This window comes from Trachurus trachurus (assembly GCF_905171665.1).
Source record: "Trachurus trachurus genome assembly, chromosome: 11".
Classification (NCBI taxonomy): domain Eukaryota; kingdom Metazoa; phylum Chordata; class Actinopteri; order Carangiformes; family Carangidae; genus Trachurus; species Trachurus trachurus.
In genome coordinates, this window is record NC_139904.1 from 6,183,643 (window position 1) to 6,208,451 (window position 24,809).

Sequence of the window (24,809 nt, forward strand, 5' to 3'; positions counted from 1 at the left end):
GCACAAAATCAACTTTGGCGCTTAGACCACAGGGTGTAGACCAGCTGAGAGAGAGAGTACTTTTAAATTTGACAGCTAATGACTGATTGGTAGAAGAGAAAGAGGATGGCAGACTATGATTGGTTGAATTATGTGAAGAAGGGTGGAACGAGAGGATAGAGGGAAAACTGGGAAAGGGCTTTGAGGCGTGCTTAAAGAGATACTCTTCCTGTCTGAACTTTCGCTTAGCTTCATTTGTAGGCAGTTGTAGCTGGGTTGTTAGCTCTGAGTTGTGCTTCTCGAGGTTTAGTGAACCTGCAGCAACTGAAATATTTCTTTTGGTGTGAGATGCAACATCTAGAGGTGGTGGAGATTGAATTACAGAAGCATTAAAACCTTAAATCCTTCAGTAATGAAACACTGAAAAGGAAGTTAAACAAAAATAGTTTCGAAAACCAGAATAACCACAGATATAAGAGCTGTGCAGGGATGTTTGTAGATCATTTAGGATGATGAACAACACACACGTTGAAGTGAAATTGAAATTCGTCCTGGACTGTGGAGATAACTCAGTTGTCACAGAAGTGATGGAGGGTAAAAAACAACAACTACAACAACAAAAACAAACATGGACAGATGTCAGAACCTTCATTAATGTTTTCATCGTTTGTGAACGTAGCTCGGTAACCTCATCACCATCCTGTCCCGGAGACATCACAGGTCCATTATCCACAGCCTGTGCACCATATGGCCTCCAACAGGTCCTGTAATTGTTACCTCGTAATACGTCTCTTTGTCGGAGCACTTTCCGTTGCTTTTTTTAGCACTTGAATGGTCAGTCACCAAATTGGCACCTCTGGGGAGCAATTTAGCCCGTTTGCAATTAGTGAGCTGGAGGAGCGGGCGGGAAATGCCTCAGTGGTGGAAGTGACAGCAGCTCCCATGGGCTGAAAACACAGGAGGGTGAACGGCACGTGGTTACGGAAAAATGTTCACAGTATGAAAGCTTTTCTTTTAAATGAGACATCTTGGCATGTGACACCAACAGGAAAACTGTGGATACTGATAATTACAACTATTTGTCACTAATTATTCACAAAATCCGGGTTGTTTCTACCTCTTCATTATTTTTTTTACCCTCAATGAAACTCAACACTTCCTCTATTATCATATTAAAAGAAAGATTTTTTACTTCCCTCTTATTCAATATGTAAAAGTGTTTTATTCAAAGATCCCATAATGCTTATAGGAAGATGCCAATATGTTGTTTGATTATAAATCAGGTCTGGATTCAATATTAATACAATTTAAGTACCAAAGCCTCAGTCCAGAAAGCCACACAGCCTGTTTTCAGAAACTGAGCCTTAAACCTAGCCGTCAGGACTTCTTGTGACATTGTGATGTCACAACTAAGCCACGCCCCAATCCCCGCCCACTTGGACCCACCAGGAAACCTTGTAGGGTTTAGTTTCTTTGATTACTTAACTTAAATCTGCTTGATTTGTATTCAGTCACTCAGAGAACAGTCAGCCAATCAGAAGAGAGGCTCAGATCCTCCCCTTTTCTGATTGGTTCACTGAACTGTTGTCATTAGAGCTTCAGGGAGGAGTTTTAAAACTACACTGAAATGGTTTTTACCTTTTAAAACCATAAATATATCAACAAAAACACAAGAAAAATGTAAATTATGAAACCTTTAATTAAAAAAGTTAAACAGAAAATTAGAAAAGGAATTGATTCCACAAAAAGTATGAATTACTTTAAGTTTGTCCTAGATTTGGCTGAAAGCAACAAAATAATGATTAGGAATTTCTGTTTTTTTTGTGCTTCGCTTCAGTTATCCGCTGTAGTTGTAGCTTCTACTCATTGATATCTCTTCAGGGCACTGCTGACCCAGCATTTGCAAAATCATGAAGAAGACAGCAGATGCACAGCTCTACATTTGATAAAAGGAAAAACCTTTTAAAGACGAGGCGGTTGTGTATCAAGTCCCACTTGGTTCCAACAGATTTCCAAGAAATAAATCGTCTTCGAAGTGTCACAGCAGAGAAGCAGGAGTCTGTTGTGTTACAACTGCTGATGTTGCACCTGGACTTAAATCCCTCAGCACCTTGTATCTAAAGTTCACTTCTGCCCCTGCAACACTTTGTGTCACTCACACTGACTCATGCTGACTGAGCAAAGCCAATAAAATAAACAACAAAACACAATAAAAAAGAAAATGTGAATGCAACAAACAGCTAAGCAACACTAAGGGTGGAGCTCACCATGACAGCCCGCTACACCTTTGGGAAATCGATTTCCTTTTTCTTCCCATTCTGTTTTGTTCAGATGGCTTTCAGTCTTCAGAGCACAATGTTGATTTTAATTTTATAAACCAAGAATAAAGGGTTTTCGTTCTGAAACTGCAATTTTGTTTTTATATTTAGTTCCACAGTCAAACCAAAAAAAAAACCTCCAGATCATTTGGGATCAACATCTAAAACCAAATACAAGAATAAAGAAACAAAAATCTCTCTTTTAAGGATGATCTGTGGAGATGCTCAATCAGTCATGATTATCCACCAAAAGTTGAATCAAAGGGAAATGAAGATGTCGAGCCTCTTATCTAAGAAACTTCTAAACCTCAATGAGGTCGTTGATGTCACTTGGTTCATTGGTTTGCTGGTTTTGTCGGAGGGACCTGAAGCTGAAGCTGAATTCGCTGACAGTTTTGTAAGTGGAGGATAAGTGGTGTCACAGACCTGCTCCTCTGTGTCTCTGCCTGGACACGGACCACTTCCTTCACTTTCCATCTGGACAGGGACGACTTCTGACCTGAGGAGTTCGCCCTTGTGCGGTTGAGTCATACAGTCCTTACTGGTTTTCTATTTTCACCCAGGTCTACACTGTATTGCACTGCATGAATTAGATTTATTTTCTGGGTCTTTTAAATGGACCAGTTTTAGAGGTTTGGCTACTGGTTTGAAGAACAGATCCTCCTGAGATTTTCAAATACTCCCTCTGGATCTTGTATCTGATTTTAGTGTGGATATTTACAACCTTTAAAGGAATAGTTCACCAAAAAATGAAATCACCCTCATGCTGATGAATACTCTGGAGTAGTTTTTTATTCCTCAAAGTGCATCTGGAGACCCGAGAGGCCGGTTTGTAGTCCAACAAAAACTTTATATGAGAGTCAATAGCGCCTGACACAAAAACATCCATAAAACTACACAAAAACCATTTAATATTCCTCCACACTGCTCATCCACTGCAATCCAAGTGTCCTGAAGGGATATAGTCCAGAGTTTACTCGAAACTACTTAATTTAGGACATTTTTACAACCTAAACAGTCCTGTATTGAATTTGCCTGGGGTGCGTTCACGTGCGTGAATGTCAGAGGGCAATACAGGACTGTTTAGGCTATAAAAATGTCCTAAATGAAGTCGTTTCGAGTAAACTCTGGACTATATCCCTTCAGGACACTTGGATTGCAGTGGACGAGCAGTAAGGAGGAAGATTACAAGGTTTTTTTTGTAGTTTTATAGACGTTTTTGTGTCGGGCACTATTGACTCTCATATAAGGATTTCGCTGGACTACGAGCCCCCCTCCTGAATTTAATTTCTTGGTGAACTGTTCCTTTAAGTGCATCCTCCAGGTGCTTGTGTTGTTTCCCTTGGGCCTATAGGCACTTGTTAGCTCATTATCAGTTCAGTGTCGTACGGATCTTATTACTGCTACTTTGTTTCTGAGGTCTGGACCTAGGATTATATTCCTTGGTATTTGATTTAAATGTATGTACTGTAATGTATACAGTTTTTCATTATTTGATCAATGTTGAGCTCTGCTATAGCTTGTAAATGTTCCTTTCGGTGCCGATTTAGCTAAGTGAAATATTTAGCCTCCCAGGTCAACTGCAGTCACCTCACAATGTCTTTTTGTTAGAGGAGTGGATATAAAAGATGGGACCGTTGTAAAAGCTGAAATTGTTCTGGCAGTTGGACAAAATGTTCTGGCATTGGGGCTTGTTGGAGGTTTGATATCTCCCATAACTCCAAGTGACTTACAGAAGCACCCTTGAAAAGATTAATATTTTCAGGGATCAATTAGACTTCATAGCCTCCCTCCCTCCACCCCTCCCACCCCAGAAACACCTCCAGTGTCTCAGGCTGATTCACAGTCTGACAAAACAATTCCTTTCAGAGATAGAGAGACTGTGCAGCGAGTGACACAACAGCAGGAATCAGAGCAGCAGCTTTCATCATTTACTTCTGTCACTCACAAAGGAGCCGTTATAATAACTTTAAATGTTTCACTGTCCCATATTATTTCTCACCAAAGGAAAGTTCACTTTGCTTCATCTGCAGTCATTAATATTCTGAATATTTCTGCTGTCCGGAGCGGCACTGAGAATAAAATGTAATCCAATCTAAAAAAGGACAGACGAAAAATGTAAATGTTATATGAAAATGAACAACTTTGAACTTCGAAACAAGCAATCTCCTTTTTCTATATCCTTCGTTTCAGAGCAATGAAAGCTTATGAACAGCTTGCATGTTTTGAAGATTGAATATCGAAGCGAAATCTTTAAAACAGCTCAATGAAGCATTAAAACACATAAAAGAACCACACTTACTAAAACACATTCAACAACAGTGAAAAAGAAAAGTGCAGTGCAGTCTGTGTTTTCTTATTAGTGATGAGGGTGGCTTTCCTCATCACTGAGCGCCTGTACAGTTCACACAGAGGATGTTGAGGTGTTTCAGTTATTTTGCTGCTTGATTTATTATCCGGGGGAGTTTTGCTTTATGTTTGGCAGTGAGGAAGTTGAACCAGGATGAAATGTTGTAGCTGAGGATGGATTCAATGAGTGATCTGTACACCAGAGTTAAAATGTCTTTGCTGCATGACGTTAAAAGTTCTCAATTTCCTGAGCAGGTGGAGACGCTGCTGTGCCTTTTGGTAGACAGAGTCAGCATGTTGTGAGAAGGACAGTGTCAATCTGTGTTCCAAGATATTTAAAACTCTCTACTTGTTCCACCAGCTGAACCTGGATGTGGTTCAAGTAGATGCACTGGGTTTTTCCCCGTGGACCCATAGCAGAGCTCCTCGGTTTTGGTGATGTGCAGCTCAAGCGAGCTTTCAGCAAAGGTTTGAACCAGGGTGTGGACTTCCTGCTGGTATTGTGTCAGGGTCATATCATCTGTGTACTTAAAAAGTGTCATTGTTTACTGTGTTAAAAGTAGATAAAATGTCCATGAATAAAATCCTTAAAAATGCAGTTATTGTAAAAGATATGTACGCAGAGATGCTAACATATTGACAAATACACATTTACCTACATATACTCACATCATACATTAAAGGGATAGTTCAACATTTTGGCAAATTGGCCCATTGCCATAATCGCTATAGTCATAGCAGTAGGTTCGTTACCTTTATTTGTCGGTGTAAGCTATTTTTAGAACGGAGGAGCGGAGTGGCAGGCTGTTCAGAGCTACACTATGGAGGCTAATGGAATTTCTTGGTTTCCCTCATCAAACTCATCAAATACAAAATCCCAAAACTCCAAAACGCTTTCGTGGACAAGTTGTGACCTGCACATTCACCACGCTATGAAATGATAATGGAACGTTACGAAACGGAGCCGTTTTCGAGGTAAATACAGAGTCTGCTTGCTGAAAAACTGTCCCTGAACGCAACGCGCATCAGCGGTTTTGCATGAATTTACCTCTAAAACAACTCTGTCTCGTAACGTTCTATTATTATCTCATAGCGTGGTGAATGTGCAGCTCACAACTTGTCCACGAAAGCGTTTTGGAGTTTTGGGATTTTGTATTTGATGAGTTTGATGAGGGAAACCAAGAAATTCCATTAGCCTCCATAGTGTAGCTCTGAACAGCCTGCCGCTCCGCTCCTCCGTTCTAAAAATAGCTTACACCGACAAATAAAGGTAACGAACCTACTGCTATGACTATAGGGATTATGGCAATGGGCCAATTTGCCAAAATGTTGAACTATCCCTTTAATCTGTGCTGGATATTTCGGAAGGTAAAAGCTTATACAAAGACCTCATGTAAAAACAACTCAAGATTATATAATATATAATATATTTGTATAATAATATATTTGCTCCGTAGGTAGGTGGGTCTAGAAACGAGCCATAGGAACTTGTTGAGTCTCGAACACCGTTTGTGTTCACCAATCACAGCGCTCTATCTGTGTAGAGAGTCGTTGGGCGGGCTTAACGAGATGACGACATACATTTTAATTGGCTTGTCAGGCTAACGTCATCCTGCTCTTTGCTCTGATTGGTCGTAGCGCTACCCTATTGCGTGCAGAGGCAGTTTGAAAGACAGCCTTCATCCCGCCCCCTGGATTGAGCCGACGTCTACCGCTTGTTGCCAGACTAGACATGGTAATGATATAGTCTGGTTTGTCAGGCTAAGATTAAGCCCCATTTATGACTAAAACTGTGTTCCCAAAATTGAAAGAAGAAAACTTTGCCTTCCTAGCTGTGTATTCAGGATGAAAAGTTCACGACATTTGTTGACGATGTGCTTCTGTTCGTTAAACCAGACTCTGACCCATCGATGTGCACTGGAGAGGTTTTCTGGCCCAGTGTGTGAGGCTCAGGATGGTGGATTACCTCCTCTAAGCGGGGACTGGGTTGCTGATCACCTTGCAGAGTTGTTTTTGGGGAAACTCTTGTTAATTAATCAGGAATTAGAGTGAAACAGAGCTCATTGAACAGGCTGATTGGTCGACAATTAGCAATCATTGTTGGAGAAGAAGGTTTGAGCCTGAAGGGAAAACTCTTGTTTTACCAGTCGATCTGTCTCCTAATCTGTATCTAAGGTCCTGGGGTTTAGAGAAACGTACTTGTGCATAACTCTGTTTATGTTAGTCATTTCTGATTTCCATTTTTATAGTAAGCAATTAGACTTCTATGAGGAAGATGGCAGCAATGCTCAGATATCAAGAGGACATACAAACAGGCAACTAAACAACTGCTCATCCAAGTGTTAAATGAGGTTTCATTAAAGTGTCTGGTTTCAGCCTTAGGGAAATACTCTCTAGTGTCACCTGGTGTATTATTATTGTAAGAACATTGTTTTAATGCAGGTTAAAAGGACTCATCACTGTCTTTAGTTCCCGGTTTGACCCAAGTAAACTTCTCAGAATCTCTCAAATCGACATGTTCTGGCTATACTGCAAATACCAAATGACACAAAGCTCCTTGATGTGGCCAACAAATATTGAACCTTTGAGACAGGGTGAAACGATCTGAGAAGACAAACGCTGCCCATTTGCACTGAGGGAAGCCAGCTGAGGTGACCGGGCTTCTTTGTGGAGGAATCCCAGGTGATACTGAATCCACAGAACGGCTCCGAGGCATAATAACCTTTGCCATAATGCAATTTACCTGCACAGGCCGGATAGAGAAGAAGATATTTATAATGCTCCTGAGAGGATTTGGAAATAGGAGGGAGGGGAGGGGAGGGGAGGGGGGGTTTTAAATCTTCACCGCTGACCGATGTAAAGCCATTACAGGCAGACGGGCACATTGACTGTGTCAGAATAGAGGTGAATTGGATTGTTCCCAAATCACGGCTAAACTGTCAAAAATCAACAGAACGAAACGCGATTTCTATTTTAAGCTCTGGCTTCTTTTCGTCCTCGTCTGCCGCTTTCATTCCTGCAGACGAGTCCCCACCTCCACCACTCACCCACCACCCACCACCCACCCCGGCTTTTTACTCTCTGGTATTTTCCTCCCCTCGGAGCAGGTGAGAGAGGATCCAGCTCAAACTCTGCCTGTCTGTCTGTCTGTCTGTCAGCTCTTTGTCGGGGGAAGATTTCTCCCCCAAGAGCAGCTTTATGCGCCGCCGACTGCCATGATTAACGTATTTACAGGGAGATAAAGGGAGGGAGAGAGAGAGAGAGAGCCGGACGGGGAGGAAATCAGCCGAGCGCTCATTGAAACTCGATGAATTAGATTATGGGAGTGAGCCACACACAGAATGAACATGCGTATTAGCCTCTATTGTGGGAGGGTCTGTGCAGGGAGCAGGGGGGGGGGGGGGGTCGATGGAGCCGCGCTCGGTTTAATTCAGCTGTCAAGGAACGTTTGGATTCCCACATATGACTGGGGGATAGGGTGGAAGTGAAATGTGGCACACACTGATACATGCCGGATTGAGATTTATGTTTTGTTTGAGCGGATTTGACATTTCAGTCAACACGGCGGAGCAGCGGAGGTCTAATCTGAGAGGCAGGGGTCTCCAGACGGCGTTAATTAACCCGGGGGTCGGTTCATATTGTAACTGTGAGCACTGGGACTGGGACTGAGTCTGTGTGTGTGTGTGTGTACATGCGTGTGTGTGTGTGTGTGCTACTCCTACAAGTCCTCTGCAGACCGGCTCAGTGCACATCTGTCTGCATCCCTCTGTAGATATGATCCTTCCTCTCCCCTCGTTCTTTTTGATTAACGCATTAAAGGAGAATTCAGGTCATTTTTGACCCCTAAATCGTTTTCCTGATGGTCACCCAGTGTCCCGGCGCTAGGGATAGCGACAACGCTAACCCATGGGGGCAATTCTTTCAACTAAGGCTGGGACAATATGCTTTTCTCCCAATTCGATTCTTCTACGATTTTTTGGATGGCGATTCGATTTAAATTGCGATTCTATGATATTGCCGATTCTCTCGATTTTTAGTCTGCCTTTTTTAACATTTATCTGCACACAAATACTATAGGAGCCTACTTTCAACCACAACAAACACTCAAAAAACAATCAAATATCTATGGTACATGACTGGAATCCTTATGACATCCTGGAAAGACATTACTATCCGATCGCAGAGCGCCTGCTCTCCCCGCCACAGAAACAAACACTTTTTCCTTGTTGTGATGTTTTCTTTACAAAAATAAAAACGGTGGAGCAGTGCAGTGGTAACGTCCAAAATATCTCTGACCGTTTATTTTTGTAAAGAAATCATCACAACAAGGAAAACGTGTTTGTTTCTAGGATGTTTCAGAGTTCGGCTGTCTGAGGTGAGTGACTACATGCAAAAACACAAAGTTTATACTGTTTATACTGTACACTATATGAGTTCAGTGGTGTGTCATAAGGATTCCAGTCATGTACCAGAGATATTTGATGGCCCATCACACATGAGATCAGTGTGTATTTCATGCAGGAAGTGTGATGTTAGTGTGTTCCCTCCTCCCCTCCTCTCTCCTCTCTCCTCTCCTGCTTTCATCTCTCCCGTTGCTCTGTCGCCGTCTCGCCGCTCCGTCCTTGGCGTGCCCGCTGCCCGTTGCCCCGGCGCAGACGCTCCGACCGTTTCTCCACCTCTTCAAAGAGCTTCCTCCGTCTGCGGCCGCTGCCTCTAATTCCCAGTTGCTCTTTTCGATTTGATAACTTTCGCTGGAAGCGCCTTTAATTTTTTCTCCTCCCGCAACCTTTTTCCATTTCTGCAGCTCTCTTCCTGCTTTTCTAATTCCTCATCCTCCACTCGTACTTTATGTTCCTGTGTTTATAATTAGTACAGCTCCTTGGTATTTTACCACCACCCTCTTTCTCTTCTCTTCTTTTTTTCTAATGTCATACAAACAAGGTTTTCTCTCTCTCTATCTATCTCCTCTCATTTCTCTCTCTTCGTGCTGCATTTCATCATCTGTCCCTCTCTTTTTTTTCTCCGCAGTAACACAATAGACTCCGTTCCTCCTCTTTCTCTCTTCATCTCCACAGCTCTCCTTCTTGTGCTTCTTTCGTTCTTCTCCCTCAGGGGATCAAACACCTTCCTCTCTTAACAAAGGGGCGGTAATCCCCTTTTTCAGTTTTCGCTCTTCCTTTTTATTTTCTCCTCTCGTTCTGGTTTAACTCCTTCTCCATCAATTGTCTCTTCCTCCGCTCGTCCCTCATCCTCCCTTCGTTTGACTCCCTCCTTCTCATGTTGAGCTTCTCCTCTCTTTAACCTTCCTCCTCTTCTTCTCTCCTCTTTTTGTTTTCTCTTGCAGATGAGATCGACATGTTGGAGCGCCTCTGGCTCTCCGGTATCTGCCACAACGATAAGATCGAGGTTTGACTTCTCCCACCTTTTCTCCTTCCACCTGGAACTAAATGAATGAACTCAACATCCAATAATCTCACATGAAAGGCCACAAACTGAGACACACCAGACCACCATGGTCTTAAAGGCTTAAACCTACATCCTCCATTATGTTGCATATGGATAGAATTATCATTATACATAAGTTACTCACATTTCTGCCAGTAAAAGTCATTGGTTTGTCACATCAGAGCTGTCCATGGTGCTGATCTCAATACAACCACAGAAACTTCCTCTGTGGTGTTTGTGCTTGTATTCCCACTGGGCCAACAACCAGGTATCGCCAACACCAACCACCAGACTAACTGAAGTTATAATGAGAAAAATGAAATAAAACATAACAACTTCATAGAAATAAGTATCTTTATTAAACACTTACAACATATTTGACAAAGGCAGCAATAAAATAAATGGGACATAAAATCGGTGGGTTTCAAAGAGAAGGAAAAAAGTAAAGAAATTAAAACAAGTAGTTGGTTAAAACCTATTTTTAGAGAAATAAAAGTGCCCTCAGTGGGCACTGGCTCAATTCCTGATCTGATTGATTATTTGCTGCATGCCAATCCCCAACTGTTTCCTGTTTCACCTCTATGAATGTCCTTTATAGGCATAAAACAGCCTCATAATAATGATACTGATGATAATGAAATAGATTTTATCCTGACAACTGATTTTTCTAATAGAAACAAAGTAGAAAAACTATACGTCACTTGGTTTAAAGTGTTTTGAGATCTTTGCATTTCAATCCAGAGCTTTTTTAGTGTCCGCTACATGTAAACAGCAAACAGTGGTTTGTTTACTGCATCGAGTGTCAGTGACCCGTCATCATGAGATTGGTTTTGCGTCCATATGATTGTGCGTCTACAGTCGCCTCGCATTTCACGCTTGTTTCCTGTTTTTTTTGCTTCTGATTATAACCTCGGCCCCGCGACAGAACCGCACCACACGAGGGGCCGCGACTCACAATTTTCAAGCCTGGGTGTGCTCAATTATTCGGTGTCCTCCTGGTTCAAATTACATTGTTCTCACTCAGCCAAACAACACAAACAAAAACCAGCCCCTGAATAACCGCCCGCACTCACGCTGGGTGCAGCCCCCCCCCCCACAGGAACCAAAACCTCTGATAATAATTATCGATTGGAGAATAAACACAGGCCGGCTGCTGAACAGGAGGAGAGAGACATGAATGTTGAAACTGAATAAATTAAATTGCGTGAAAACCTCTTAGTTTGATGGCAGCCAGATATTTAGTGGTGACTGACATGTTTTAGTCTTTGCATCAGTGGTCTGAGTGCAGAAATAAAATATCACAGATGGCTGCGCTGACATCCAGTGACAGCAGAGGATTCTCCATTGTGCTGCTCGCTGTAATTAACTTTTTATCTGCTGTCTCGGAGACAAATTGGCCCTTTTTGGTGATAAATACACTCTGCCGTCTCATCTCGACCCCTCCTGCTGGTTATCCTTTCCTTTTACCTCCCTCTGGTTTTTTACTTCTCTCTTCTCTCTCCTTTCACCTCCTGTCTTAACTTATCTATTGCATCTTGTGCCCCCTCCCCTCCCCTCCCCTCCCTTCCCTCTCCCAAGGTGATGAGCAGTAAACTGGACATCGACAACATGGCGGGGGTCTTCTACATGCTGCTGGTGGCCATGGGCCTCAGCCTCCTGGTGTTTGCCTGGGAGCATCTGGTTTACTGGAAGCTGCGGCACTGCATGAAGAGATCTGGTGGGATGGACTTCCTTCTGGCTCTCAGCAGGGTGAGAGAAACCGCGCCCCCACCCCCTCCTTTCCTGTTTCTTAGTCCACTTATCATATCTTGAAATAAGTGTAATAATTAGGGTACAATTATGGGATTTCTTGGGAACTATGCTAATATTAGGTATGCCTCATGTTTACAGAAACACATATTTTTGCAATGATTCAAACAGTGATGAATCTGTATTGAAGGTTAAACATTTTACTGTTTTACAATAAATATCATTATTTCGTTTAATTTAGTTTAATACAGGACAGTGTACAATAGCATTGATCAATTGTAAAGCAACAAAAATATGATTGTACCAGATTTAGCTTCAACAGCTATTCTTAAAAACATCTTCAGTGTAGCTCTGTAGTTCTTGGAAAATGTAAATTAAGTAGAAAAAGGTGAAAAGCCCCAAATAAATACATCATTTCTAAATGAAGACAGTCTGTAGCTCACCTGTAAAGTCTGAAGAGCCCAAAAAAAGCCAACACATTGTTCAACGCAGACGCTGAGAAAGACTCGGATCAGATGATTATATTGTTATCAGAGACGTGATAAACAAAGTCGCCATAATCACTGTTTTGTTTTGATGTAACTGAACCTCGGAGCGAGTCCAATCACTGATTCCTCAACCACAGATAACAAGTCTGTTGACACGATGTGAAGAATGAATGTAAAAAAAACAAAACAACAGACACTGATTACAAAGGTCAAACCTGATTGCAGCTCACGCAGAAAAAAACAAAAACATCTGGGCCCAGGAAAGATGCCTGAGGGACACCACGAGAGAGATTCACTGTGTCTGGCTGAAACTCTGCCCTCTCTTTATGTATATACTCTATTAATATGTAGCCTTTAGCTCAGGAATCATGTGTATTATCTCACATGTTATCCACAGTGCTGATTCTCCTCTAACCACAGACTTTATCAGCAATACCCTCACCTACATTCCCATTGGCCGAAACCCAGTTATCGTGAAAACCAATCACCAGATTAACTCTAGAATCAGTCGGGCCATTTCTCAGTGGAGGTCGTTTCTCATTGGAGTGGATCCTAGATGACAAGATTTCAAATTAAAACATACATCACTTGGAAAAATGGCTGCTCTTATAGATCCGCTTCCATGCCGCCTTCCTCATGGGTATGCATTTATTAATGTCGGGCGCATTTTGTCCTTGAGGTCGATGAAAGAACATCAGAGACATGCTCCCAAAAAAAGAGCACAGATACGATCTACCTGCAGCCGATATGAAAACATCTGTAAAGGTTCTGGCAAGGCGCCGAAGAGGCCAATTGGAGTCGACTCTGAGGCACGACGGGTTTTAAATTCTAATTTCAACACTACAAACACTAGAGCAGCTGATCTCCCTGATTTGTACACTCTCAACCTCAGAAGGTGAAAACCAATCAGTGAACCACGCTGAGAAATCATGATACAGTGCTCGAAGGAGCGTCGGGGAGTGATTTATGCAGGAGCAGATGTTAAGAGTGCGACTTAAAGGTGTGGAAACGGAGGTTAAACTCGGCTTCTGCCGCTCTCGACGCATAAAAGTGAAGATCCTGTGCTGATTGCAGCCACGAGGTCCTCTTCATTCAGGAAGATGCAGATGTAGATGTAGATTGAAGGCGGGTTAATGAACGCCGTTCAGTCACAATCACGATGGACGGCGCGGGAACAGGCGCTCGAGTCTGGCACTCAGCAGGGACGAGGAGGTGAAGCCAAAAAAAAAAAAAAAAAGACGAACATCAATGGGATTTATCTTTGGCAGAGCTCCAAGAGGAACCTGAAGGGTCCAGGTCAAAGTGATCACTTTGCTGTCACACATCTATTTCTCTTATAGAGCCAATGCACTTTCTGTCAGTGCTGGAAATGTTTAATACGGGTCCTAAGAAAGACTGAGGTGAAACGCAGGGAGCGGAATGGATGAAAGAAGATGAAAGTAATAAGAACAGAGAGCAGGGGACAGGGTTGGAAAGGTGAGAGGAGCAGGTATCAGGAGAGGGATTGGAAATAGATGAGTGGGTGTGATTGGGGAGCGATGGTGAGAAGAAGTACTAGGGAGGCCTAGGGGGGAGGAAAAGAAAAAACTGAAGTTCAGCTGTGGGTTTGGACGGCAGAGGAAGAGAAGGAGGGAGGAGGAGAGAGGGAGGAGCAGGTTTAATCGAGCACTAGGGAGAAATTCTTGTTTGTCAGAAAACGCCGTGATTGAAGGCTCAGTGTGTTGCTGCAGCTGGTTGAAAGATGGTGATTTATAAGCTCCTCCCGCCTGACGGAGCAGAGAAAACAGCTAATTTATGCAGCAGCAGCAGCAGATGACGAGTGCGCTAATTGCACTAAAAAAGTATAGTGAGTGGAATTAACACCGCAGCTTTTTTCCTTCTGACTTGTGTGCTTCAGAAACACGAGGAGACAAACACAAGTATCATTAAATCAAGACTAAGTTTAACCTGCAGAACGCTGAATTAGTACACACTCAAAATAATCTGCAATTCAAACTACACACTCAACAGAGTCTCAACTAAATGGTGTTAATCTTTAATTATACAAACATGTTTTGTTTTTTCATAAAACCATGAAAGAAAGGCTAACTCTTTATAAAACCACACACAGTTCAACATTATCAGATATTTAGTATCATTTATAAAGCATTTGTTTCACATTCATATTTAAAATCGTTAGAAATGTTCAACTTTGGATCAATAAGCTCATTAATGACGTGTTAAATTAGTGTATTTTCATACTCTTCACACTACTTTGATAACGATGGATTCAGCATTTATAAATCAATTACAAACCAGTTATTTAGACGATGGTGTTTCACAAGATCAATTGTCATAGATAATCAATAAACCATTGTATGTATAAGTGCACAATAAATGTTCTTCTAAATAATTCATGGTCCCAAAAAGTTTTGCCCAGATTTCAAAAGAATAAATATAAATAAATAAATAGTGTGTAAATCCAGCTGATCAATACTAATTAATCAAAAATGAAATAAGGAATATTCTGGTACAGTGATGGATGTGGCTGAAAAGAAACTCTGTGTCCGTGTTGCTCTTTTCTCTCTGACACACTCTTCACACACCGTTTGCTAAAAAATTATCAGATAATGTTACATAACGACTGAAGCGACAGAAAAGTTGTAATAAACAGCGAAAACCTTGATACGTGTCGCACAAAGCGCTAACGAGGTAGTTAGCTGTGAAACCCGGAGAGACACAGATCTGAACAGTTCAACGGAAAAAAAAGAAATAGTTTCTGACTTTTAATGACAAAACTGCAAACACAATCAGTCTGGATTACATAAAGGTCTCATCACTTTGTGTTTAGTGGTGATTTTTAACCCCACACTGACCCTGCAGGCTCGTGTGTTTGTACTGATACGCGGCTGAAAAGTTATTTACTGAACACGCTGTATTGTTTCATTGATAACTCACGGTACAGTATTTCTATCGATCGTGGAGGTGAGACCCAGTTGTGTGTCCTGTAGTGCGGTGCAGATGCCTGATTCCTGTTTGGCTCCCTGCTGGGTCTCTGGAGCACAGTTTCACCTCTCTTCAAACTCGAGCGTGGCGGCATATTTTCTCGCTCGAGCAGACTCTCACTCTTTATCTGTAGCATTCCTCCTTCTGAGAATATAAAAACATCAATTCCATGCTAAGAGCACTCCCAAGACCAGTTAGCTTCTATCTCCTTGCGCTATATATGCTGTGCTGGCTTTAAAGCCTCTGCAGCTGGCCTCTGTGGCTTCCTTTAACCCAATCAGTGACTCACCCAAGTTTCAATTTCACAGTGTGCTGCGCCCCGCGCTCTGGAGACTGTGATAGCACTTGTGCCGCAGGGAGGGACTGCTGATTCATGTGTCCGGAAGGGCCATTATTACAGTCTCTCCATCAGATCTGTGTGTCCCGGTGGGGAGTGGAGATTTACAGGAGGCCCCCACACATTTTGTCATTAAGATGTGGCAGATATCGGTGGAGGCTCTGAATCATCTCCACATGTAAGAAATAATAGAGTCTGTGTGATTTACATAGCCGTCCTCCTCAGTGCTGCTAATTGAACGCCATCTAGGTGTAAATATACTGTACTGTACGGAGGTGCGGGGAAAGAGCAGCCGGGCAGATGGAGCAGGAGGTGGAGCTGACAGGGTTTGATAATTCAGTCCGTCTGCTCTGGGTTCAAAAATTTCAAAAGAGGTTGTGAGGAGATGATAATTTACACGTATTTCTGCTTCTTTCGCTTCATGTTTTTATTCATGAGATGTTGCAGCAGAAATGGGGGGAAAAGGGCCAGACTTGTGATTAAAGGCTGTTCATTAAAACCAAAGTCAGAACAATCTTATTTAAACTCAAGTAGCAACAAATAACATGTGGAAATGAGTCTCTGTTCTCATTTGGGAGAAACAAACCAGGCAGTGTTTGGGGCCCTCGGGGGGGGAGGAAACGAGGCCCTGAATGAAAGTCTCCTCCCGCACACCAGCACATTTCACCGTGACAACCATAAACCTTTTTAAATCTCCCATAAAGACACTGTACAGCAGGCTGCAGATGTCCCAAAACCTCTATAAGTGGGTCTCCTGGTGATGTGAGCTGGAGCTGGCATCTACCCAACCTCTTCATGTGAGGCGTTCAGGGACTGGTGTAAATTATTGTGTCTCCACGTGGGGCTCTTCGATGGTCTCCTTTGTCAGGGGCTCCAGATAGATCACCACTGGTCCAAAGCAACAACAGAAAATGACCATAAAATGTACAATTTTATTTTAATGAGAAGATAATTTCCACATTTTACCTTCTTCTCTTTATTTTCTACAATTTCTCAATCCTTTGGCTTTGGGATTTTTATTTCTTTCTTTCTTCCTCTTCATCAGTAAGAATTACAAATACCACAGTTCACTATATTGTAAGTTTCAAGATGCAATATCTTTGACTTCTTGTAGGCTCTTCAAACAAATTGATCTCTTTGTTTGCCCTTTAAAAGATGTTTTTATAACACAGTTTCTCTTCACACACACCAGATCAGTCCATGTAACGTTTAAGGAACTGAAATCAACTCAATGAGTTTTCTTGTTTCCAACTAAAATCCCTCACCTCATGTGATTGGTGAAAAGTCTGGGTCAGTTAGGATCACAGGAAATCGGATGTTTAATCTTAATTTGTTCTCTGGAAGCAGACAGGCCGAGGACACATGAAGCTTGTGTTTGTTGGGGTAAAGTTAGTGAGAGCTGGCAGCCGAGAGGAAAGGTGATCCTCTTAAGATGCAGCATCTGTCTCTGTGAGTTTTATTTGCACAATGATAAAAATGGGATTTGCTGTGTTTGCTCTCACCCGTTGTTTTACTTCCTCTGCAGAAATGGCGAAGTCTTGGTGCAGACATCTCCTCTCACGATTGTTTTTCTCAGTGCTTGTGGAGAAACCCCAGCTCTGTTCTAGCTGAGTGATGCTTTTGTTTGCTGAAAGCCTTGTTTAGTTTGATACTGTGAAAATTGACGCTCCAAGTAGCTTGGTAAACTCGGTCCAAAGTTTCTCCAAAACTCTCATTAATATTTAACGGTCAGCGCTCCCCGTTGTCTGTCTTTTTAGGAGACGCTGGGACACAGAGAACCTGAGGTGGAGGGAAACAACCTCGAGCAATTTCCCACCATGCTGAGAGAAAGAATAAAGATAAATTATTTTCCTGTTTTCGAAATTGACTCTTGTTTTTTGGGAGATGTGCTGAGCAGACGATCGTCTACACACTGTGGTTATGCAATGCACAGAATAAAGATGAAGGAAAAAATGAGCAGATAGAGGGAAAATAAAAATACATAAATTGCAGCCCAGATAAAATTGCAGCATGCGCTCGATGCATCGGCCTTTCTCAGGTTTCATCCGGATCCTCTGGAAGGTTTCCACTGTCGCTGTCTGACAGCGTGTTGGTTTTCATTAAGACATACGAGACACCATCCTGTGTTTGTGCAGCGACTGACTAAAACTCACAGCAGTGAACCAGTTATATTGTAATGTTGGATTAGTGCTCATGTCTGTAGTAAAATATTAAAAGCACCATCTGTTTCCCTGGAAGACGCCAACTGGGTGAATCCAGCTAATATGTATTGTAACTACAGCAGCTCCTGCTGCTGTGGACAGAGCTATGTCCAACTGTCATGAATGCATCATCTCAGTATCATCTCAGTGGAGTTTCCTCAAGTTCATTTCAATTTTAGTCTGAACTGACTACAATTCAGTGGTTTAAGGTCAAAGGTTTTTATCTCTTCTATGTGACATCCCCAGACTGTCCAGAGGGCATTTCTTCAGATTATGTAAAAGCGTTCACTTGGACTGGGAAGGATGAACTGATTGGATTTTGGTGGACAAAGGTCAAAGGTTAAGGCCACAGTGACCTCACATACTTAATCATAGGTTTATCAGCATCCAGTGGGAATTTCATTACATCACACATCAGCACTTGGACTCAAATATAAAATTACTTCACTGAAATATCTCAAACATAACTCAATAATTAATTAGTTAATTACCAAAACAAAATTTACTGCAACCATTTAATAGGATGAAATGATTACGGTCAAAGGTCAAGTTCACTGTGACATCATAAATTTCTGCACAATCACTTGAACTCTAGTGCATTTAGCAGGTTATTTGTTTTTTGTCTTATTTCCTTCTATGACGTTTTGCTTTTTCTTTCAGGCAGTTTCTCACCTGTCAGTCCAATAAAATATCTTTGTTTTGTGAGGTATTTAGTGTCTTTTCGCAGGAATCATAAATATTGTTTATGTAGGTACAGGAATAACAGGAAACACACAAACAGGTTCTGCTTCTTACAAAACATCTGGATATGGTGCAATATGGTTTATGTGTTTGATATAGTCACTGTTTTCTAAGGAGCACATTCATATGGTTTGTGTAGGCACCAGATCAACAGCTGCTCTGTAGGTTTCTGTTTCATTGGTGATGTCAGGCTCTCGCTCTCTTTCTGTCTGACACACACACACACACACACACACACAGTTCCTTCTTATCATACTTGGCAGCCTGCTGGTCTAATTACAATCTCTCTTTTATCTCTCCACCCAGGGGATGTACAGTTGCTGCCAGTTTGAGGATGAGACAGCACCAGGAGGCAGCAAAAGCTCTTTGCCCCAGTATCACACTGTGACGACGATGCCGACTGCTGCCCAACAGCACCTCGTTACAGCCACAGTAAACAACACCACTGCTATCGCCATGGTGCAGCAGCAACAGCAGCAGAAGCACCACCAGCCGCAGCAACAGGGACAAACCTATACCACCATGTTGCCCGGATCGCCGCCGACCACGGGACACTCGGCCATGGCTCTGGGTCCCTCGAACAGCCCCTTGCTGGAAGGCCCCATGCCTTGCTCCACCTTCTTGCCTCGCCATGACCGCAGACTTGCCGTAGTGGATCGCTGGAACAGGCCGAAGCCAGAGAAAGTCATGAGCGCTGGCAGCAGTGGGGGGGTGGGCATTGGGGGGATAGCGGGAGGCATCACGGAAATCCAGGCCCAGCAGCAGTATCAGCAAAACCTAGGACAACACTGGACCCTACAGGGGGGAGTTGCAGCTGTAACAGGTGGAGCAGGCGACACAGGGCTAGATGAATATAAGCGCTACTATGGTCCTATAGATCCAGAGGGGCTGGGAAATAACTCGGACCAACAGGCAGGGGGCCCTCAACAGACTCCCAAAACTAATCCTCGAGGCCCCAAAGCCTCAGGGATGCCACGGCCAACTCCAAAAGGCCTCCAGCAAGGCCTCCAACAAGGCCTCCAACAAGGCCCCCAACAAGGCCCAGGCCACTTAATCCCCAAGCCTCCACCGCCACTCCCGTCCTCTCCACGAAGGCCTCCCTTCTGGAGACGAGGAAGCCTCGCTCAGGCACGGAGGAAAAGTTCAGGAGGTCCCCTGTACGAGAATATTCTCCCTCTGGGGAGGCGAGGAGGTGGGAGGTACACAGCCGGTGATGGAGGCGGAAGACGAGGACGGCGTCTTCCTCCACCTCCTCCTCTGCCTGTCCCGCTTTCCTCCCCTACACACACCCCCACCACTCCGTCCTCGCCATGCCGTTTCTACTCCTCCTGCTCCAGTGCCTCATCATCTTCCTCCACCTCCTCATCGTCCTCATCCTCTTCTTCATCCGATGTTTCGCTCTCTCGGTCGAATTCACCCTCTTCTTGCTCCAGCGACAGCTCCTACAACTCCTCGCTGAGTTTCCGCTACCGAGCGGGGGATCGAGAGTTTACGGTGGACGAGGAGTACGACTCGGATCTGCTCACAGAGGAGTCCAGCCTCCTCCTGGGGTCGCGGAGGAAGATTCGTTCACGCCGCATGTCCTCGCGGTCGCTGCCGTGCAGTCCGCCACCTCCACCAGTCCCTCCGCGGAAACCACGTCCTCTGAGAGATTTTGGCAGAGAGAGGACTGGCAGCCAGTTGGCCCAGCTGCAGGAGTGGTGGGCTTCATGGGGAGACAGGGAGCGAGGGAGGGGAGGGACGGCAAGTCGGGGAGAAGGAGGAGTGGGCAGAGAGGAGAAGAGGCACCACAAGGAGAGGGAGCGTGAAAGGAAGAGGAGGAAGAAAGGCCGAAAGAAGAAGAAGCGGGAGGAGAGGGAAAGAGAGCGGGAGCGTAAGCGGCGCAAAGCAAAAAAGAAGAGGAAGAGAGATGATAAGATGAGAAAGAGAGAGCGTAAGAGGTCGGAGCAGGAAGGAGGAGATCCTGAAAAAAGAGAGGAACTCAAGTCGGGAACACCAGACTTCCCGTCGTACCCGGCCCTGAGACGAGAGTCCTTTCGGAAAAAGAGTGAAAGCTCCATCAGGAGCTACGGCTGGAACATCCCAGGCGATGAGGAGAGGAGAGAAAGGGAGGAGAAAGAGAGGGACGATGGGGACGACAGCCGAGGAAAGGAGAAACCCCACAGGCGAAGGAACAGCAAGCACTATCCCAGCTCGAGCAGTAAGCCTTCGACATCCGTCAAGTTCTGGGGAGGGGGAAACCCGTCCTCAGACACCATCCCATCTGCCTTCCTGCCCTTGTTGCCTGTCTCCTCCAAAAGGAGGAAGAGTAAAAGCTCCGACAGGGATGCTGTGGGAGTGGAGGGAGAGAGGAGGCCATTGTTGGGACGCGACGGGAGAGGGGAGATGCACTCCAAGGAAGGGTTGTCCTTTCACGAGTGGGAGTCCGAGGTCGAGGATGACGACGAAGAGTCCGACCAGGACAGGAGGAAAGCGGAGCGCGGTAAGCGGCGCGGAGGAGGAAGGACAATGTCCGACGAGGAGCGGGAACGTGACAAGGTAGTGGGGATTTACTCCGATGACGACGGCTCCTCGGGGGAGTTTGGGAAGTTTGAGAGGTACTGGGAGGATCACGAAGGCAGGGCGGTGGGAGGGATCGGAGGGGGAGGTTGGTTTTTCAGCACCTACCCCTCCAGGGATAAAGCCGGCAGCATCAACAGTAGAGACGACCTGTTTCTGGAACGAGGAGAGAGGTGGGGGACGGCAGAGAGCGGGTGGGGGTCAAGCGGAGGTGGAGGTGGCGCCGGCGGCGGGGCAGATGGAGGAGATAGAGGATGGGGATCGGGGTCGCACTGGCCTCCACCTCCTCTCACGCCGCCGCCTCCTCGGCGATACTGGTCAGTGGACAAGCTCCACATACAGGACGAGAAGAAGAGCAAACGGAAGTCGAAGGACAAGGGGCGGGGCCACGCGGCTTGTTCCTCCTGTCACTCCCCCCGACACCATCCGCACTCCCATTCGTCCAAATGGGCCCGTGTTACCTCGCGAAGCCAGGAAGAGTTGTACCAACACTGCCAGACTTTTGGCGGTCCCCTGAAGCCCAAACATGACTCGTCCTCCTCGTCCAAACCCGATCGCTCACAGAACCCATCCAAATCCGGCAGCCAGTCAAACCTCAGCAGCATCCAGCAGCGGACACAGAGATCAGATAGGGATCGAGAGCGAGGAAGGCAACCGTCCCCGCCCCCGGCGCTCCTACCCAACTTGCCCCCTCCGCTCCCTGCCCTTCCAGCTCCCCCATCCACATCTCACCCCATCCACGTCCCTCCCCCTACCTCGTCCTCCTCTGTGTCCTCTCCCTCTGTGGTCTCATCCACCCCGGGGGCGCCCCAGTCCTCCTCCATGGCTTCGGCAAGTGCCAAACTGCAGTACCAGAGATTGCGCTCTGTACCCCAGCCCCAGAGGTTTCCTCAGTCCCCTCACTTACCCCTCAAAGCCAAGAGCCTTTGCTCGCGAAGGGGCTCGGCCCATTTCTCCAGCGTGGAGAGTGAGGTCTGAAGTTCAATAAGGTATCAAAAGTCATAAGAGAGCCAAACCTGCAAAGGTGACACTGAGCAGGCGAACTGGATCTGAATCTGCCCGGCAGCAAATGTGGCTGCACAGCCAAGTCAGTATCGCATACGCACTGAGCCCTTTCCTGAAGTTCTGCACAAACAAACAAACAAACAAACAAACCAGAAAGCCAAACAAACCCCATTTGGGGGTAGGTCAAAGGGAAACAGGAGCAATCTTGTGCTTTACTGATGTTTCCTCTCATTCCTCTCAGTATGTGAAAGACTACAACCACAGCAACAACTTCTACTCTGAACTGGGTCAACCAATACACTTAAATCAGACTTTAAAGTGGTACAACTGAAGGAGAACCCTTTGCTATTGACGGTGAAGGGCTTTTTGGATGTTGAAGCAGAGCGGTAGTTTGTATTCAGAGGATTCTTAATGCTTACTGAGGGCTCAGGAACTTTGTAGTACTGTATGCCTGCTGCTCTCGGAAGCCTTTAACACAGAACAGTGTTCTTATGTTTTTTTTCCCCCTGAAACAAATCGCTTACCCCCTACTTTCCTTTTTTTTCCTTAACAAACTGTTTACACCCCCGCAGAACTGTGACGCCCGCCCAAGGCACCTTTGTTGTGTATGATCAATACCTACTTGTCTAGAGGGACAGGAGGGTGATAACCACTTTGTCTTCTCTGTGTTATCCATGCACCTTCTCTTGTTCTCTCTTATCTTTTCACTCATTTTTCGATACTCTTACCTTTTTCTATTTTTCTTTCTGTCTTTCTCTTCGGTCTGTCTTTCTCTTGCTTATTCATGCCTCTATCTTCTCCTCATCTCTCTTGTCATCTCTCTTCTCCTGTCCTCCTCCCCCGCCCTCTTGGATCCTCTCTCCTTGATGTGATTATTCTGTGTGTCTGTGCTTTTCTGTGTTTGTATTCTTGACAACAGGGTAAGTCAACTGTGACTGATATTCTGCTGGCTTAATGAAAAGCTGAGTGCCAAACTTAAGTAGAGCTCGACATCAATCTGTATAACGTTAGCTGCTGTGTTTCCTTTTTATCTTGCAGAGTAGTCCGTCATCTCCCAAATATGTGCACATGCAAATACACACATGAACACATAGATACACACACCTCAAAATGCACACAAAAACTTGCATACACTCACATGTAAGGTTGCGCGCACCCAGCAAGTCAACTCATCTATTCTCTTTCTTGAGCAATACATTACCCATCCTCTGTTCATGTTACGATTTAATACGTTAAAACCTTTGTTTTACCTCTGTGTTGTAGTTGTTGTTGTTGTTATTGATGGTGTTCTATATATCAAGACACGTATTAAGTCTAATACAATGTAAGCACTGTGCCATACTATTCGAGCTTGGGTGCACACAAAACGTTCTCCTAACTACCTAACGACAGCGATGGCGGCGGTGTCTGTTCCCTCCCTGTATTCGACTGAATGTAAAGTCAGCCACCGACACGTGCGCTGCAACAACAATTAAGACACTTGATGATGGAAACTGTAGCATTTCTGATGGTTGAGAACAGAGTAGACTTCAGTTCGTCATCAACAGGAAGCTAACCTCGCAGGTAAAGTCTGCAGGAGTTAGCTTGAGGGGTAAATCCATGATGTGTTACAATTTAAAATTAATTTAATCTTTGTGTCTGTAAGCTGGCGTCCGATTGGTGCCAAGGCGGGACAACAGCGAATATTTGCAAAATATCCAACCCAGGTTTGCTAACCATCGAGCAGGAGATGCTAGGTGGAGCTATACAGCTTTGTTAGACAAGGTGACAGGTTGTTGCAGGGAAATAAATACTCATAGCCTTATGCTAATTGCTCCTGCCATATGTTTTGTGTAAAGTATGACCATGAAGGTTTGTATTTTAATGTATGGGGTTAGCGTAATGCTAACAAGAGTAGTGTGACTGGATGGAGAGGGGTGCAAAATTATATCTTGTGCGAGTGCCGTTTTGATGTCAACGAGAAATGTGCCTATGTCGGATGCTAGCTAGTAGATGAGGCAAGGGTTTGAAAAAGGAGCGCTGGGTCTGATCTGAGTGATGGCGAATGAAAGACACAGTAGCACCACCTGTGCAATCTTGTTTTTGTTTTGTTTTTTAAAGTATTTCTCACCTTGTAAATGTGTAACCAAGAGCTATAGCTTTTTAATCCATGACCGAGCTGACACCAGCACTTACACTCCGATGTCAAGCACTTAGCTAGAGTCCGAGTCGCCTGTTTAACATCGTCCGACATTAGAATCAGCATCAGGACAACTGGACATCGGTGGGTGTTATTTTTCTGTGAGGAGGCAAAGAGCCACTGTGCATACAACGCTCAGTCGGTTGTGAAGCCTGAGCCATCTCCCCCATAACAGCCTGGTCAGCTCATGTTGTTTGCCTGGAAACTGCATCTGAGCCATAATTTACTTCAACTGAAGAAAACAAAAGAAAACTTAAGTTTTTAACATAAAGTTGTTGTGTAGAGTTTGTCTGACTTTATTTATGGAAAAAAAAATCTAGATATATATATCATATATATATATATTGTGGCGGTGGGTAGCGTTAGAGAAAAATTGTTGTTTAGAGTCTTAACATTTGGGGATATTGGTTCTCATTTCAAGTCCATCACAATATGAATATTATGTGTTACCAACACACGTTCCCTCATGTCCAC

At 44.4% G+C, this 24,809-nt stretch overlaps 1 protein-coding gene across 1 annotated transcript in view; it reads left to right on the forward strand.

The window, feature by feature from the left end:
* grin2da (glutamate receptor, ionotropic, N-methyl D-aspartate 2D, a) overlaps positions 1–22,129 on the forward strand; it is a gene marked incomplete at both ends in the record, with an annotated part of 160,155 nt that extends 138,026 nt beyond the window's left edge. The window contains 5 exons of the mRNA XM_083982355.1: positions 9,991–10,052; positions 11,670–11,840; positions 18,899–19,791; positions 20,026–20,396; positions 20,592–22,129. Of these exons, the coding sequence (XP_083838481.1) occupies positions 9,991–10,052; positions 11,670–11,840; positions 18,899–19,791; positions 20,026–20,396; positions 20,592–22,129 (3,035 nt within the window). The remainder of the gene's footprint in view (positions 1–9,990; positions 10,053–11,669; positions 11,841–18,898; positions 19,792–20,025; positions 20,397–20,591) is intronic.
* Positions 22,130–24,809: the final 2,680 nt, after the last annotated feature.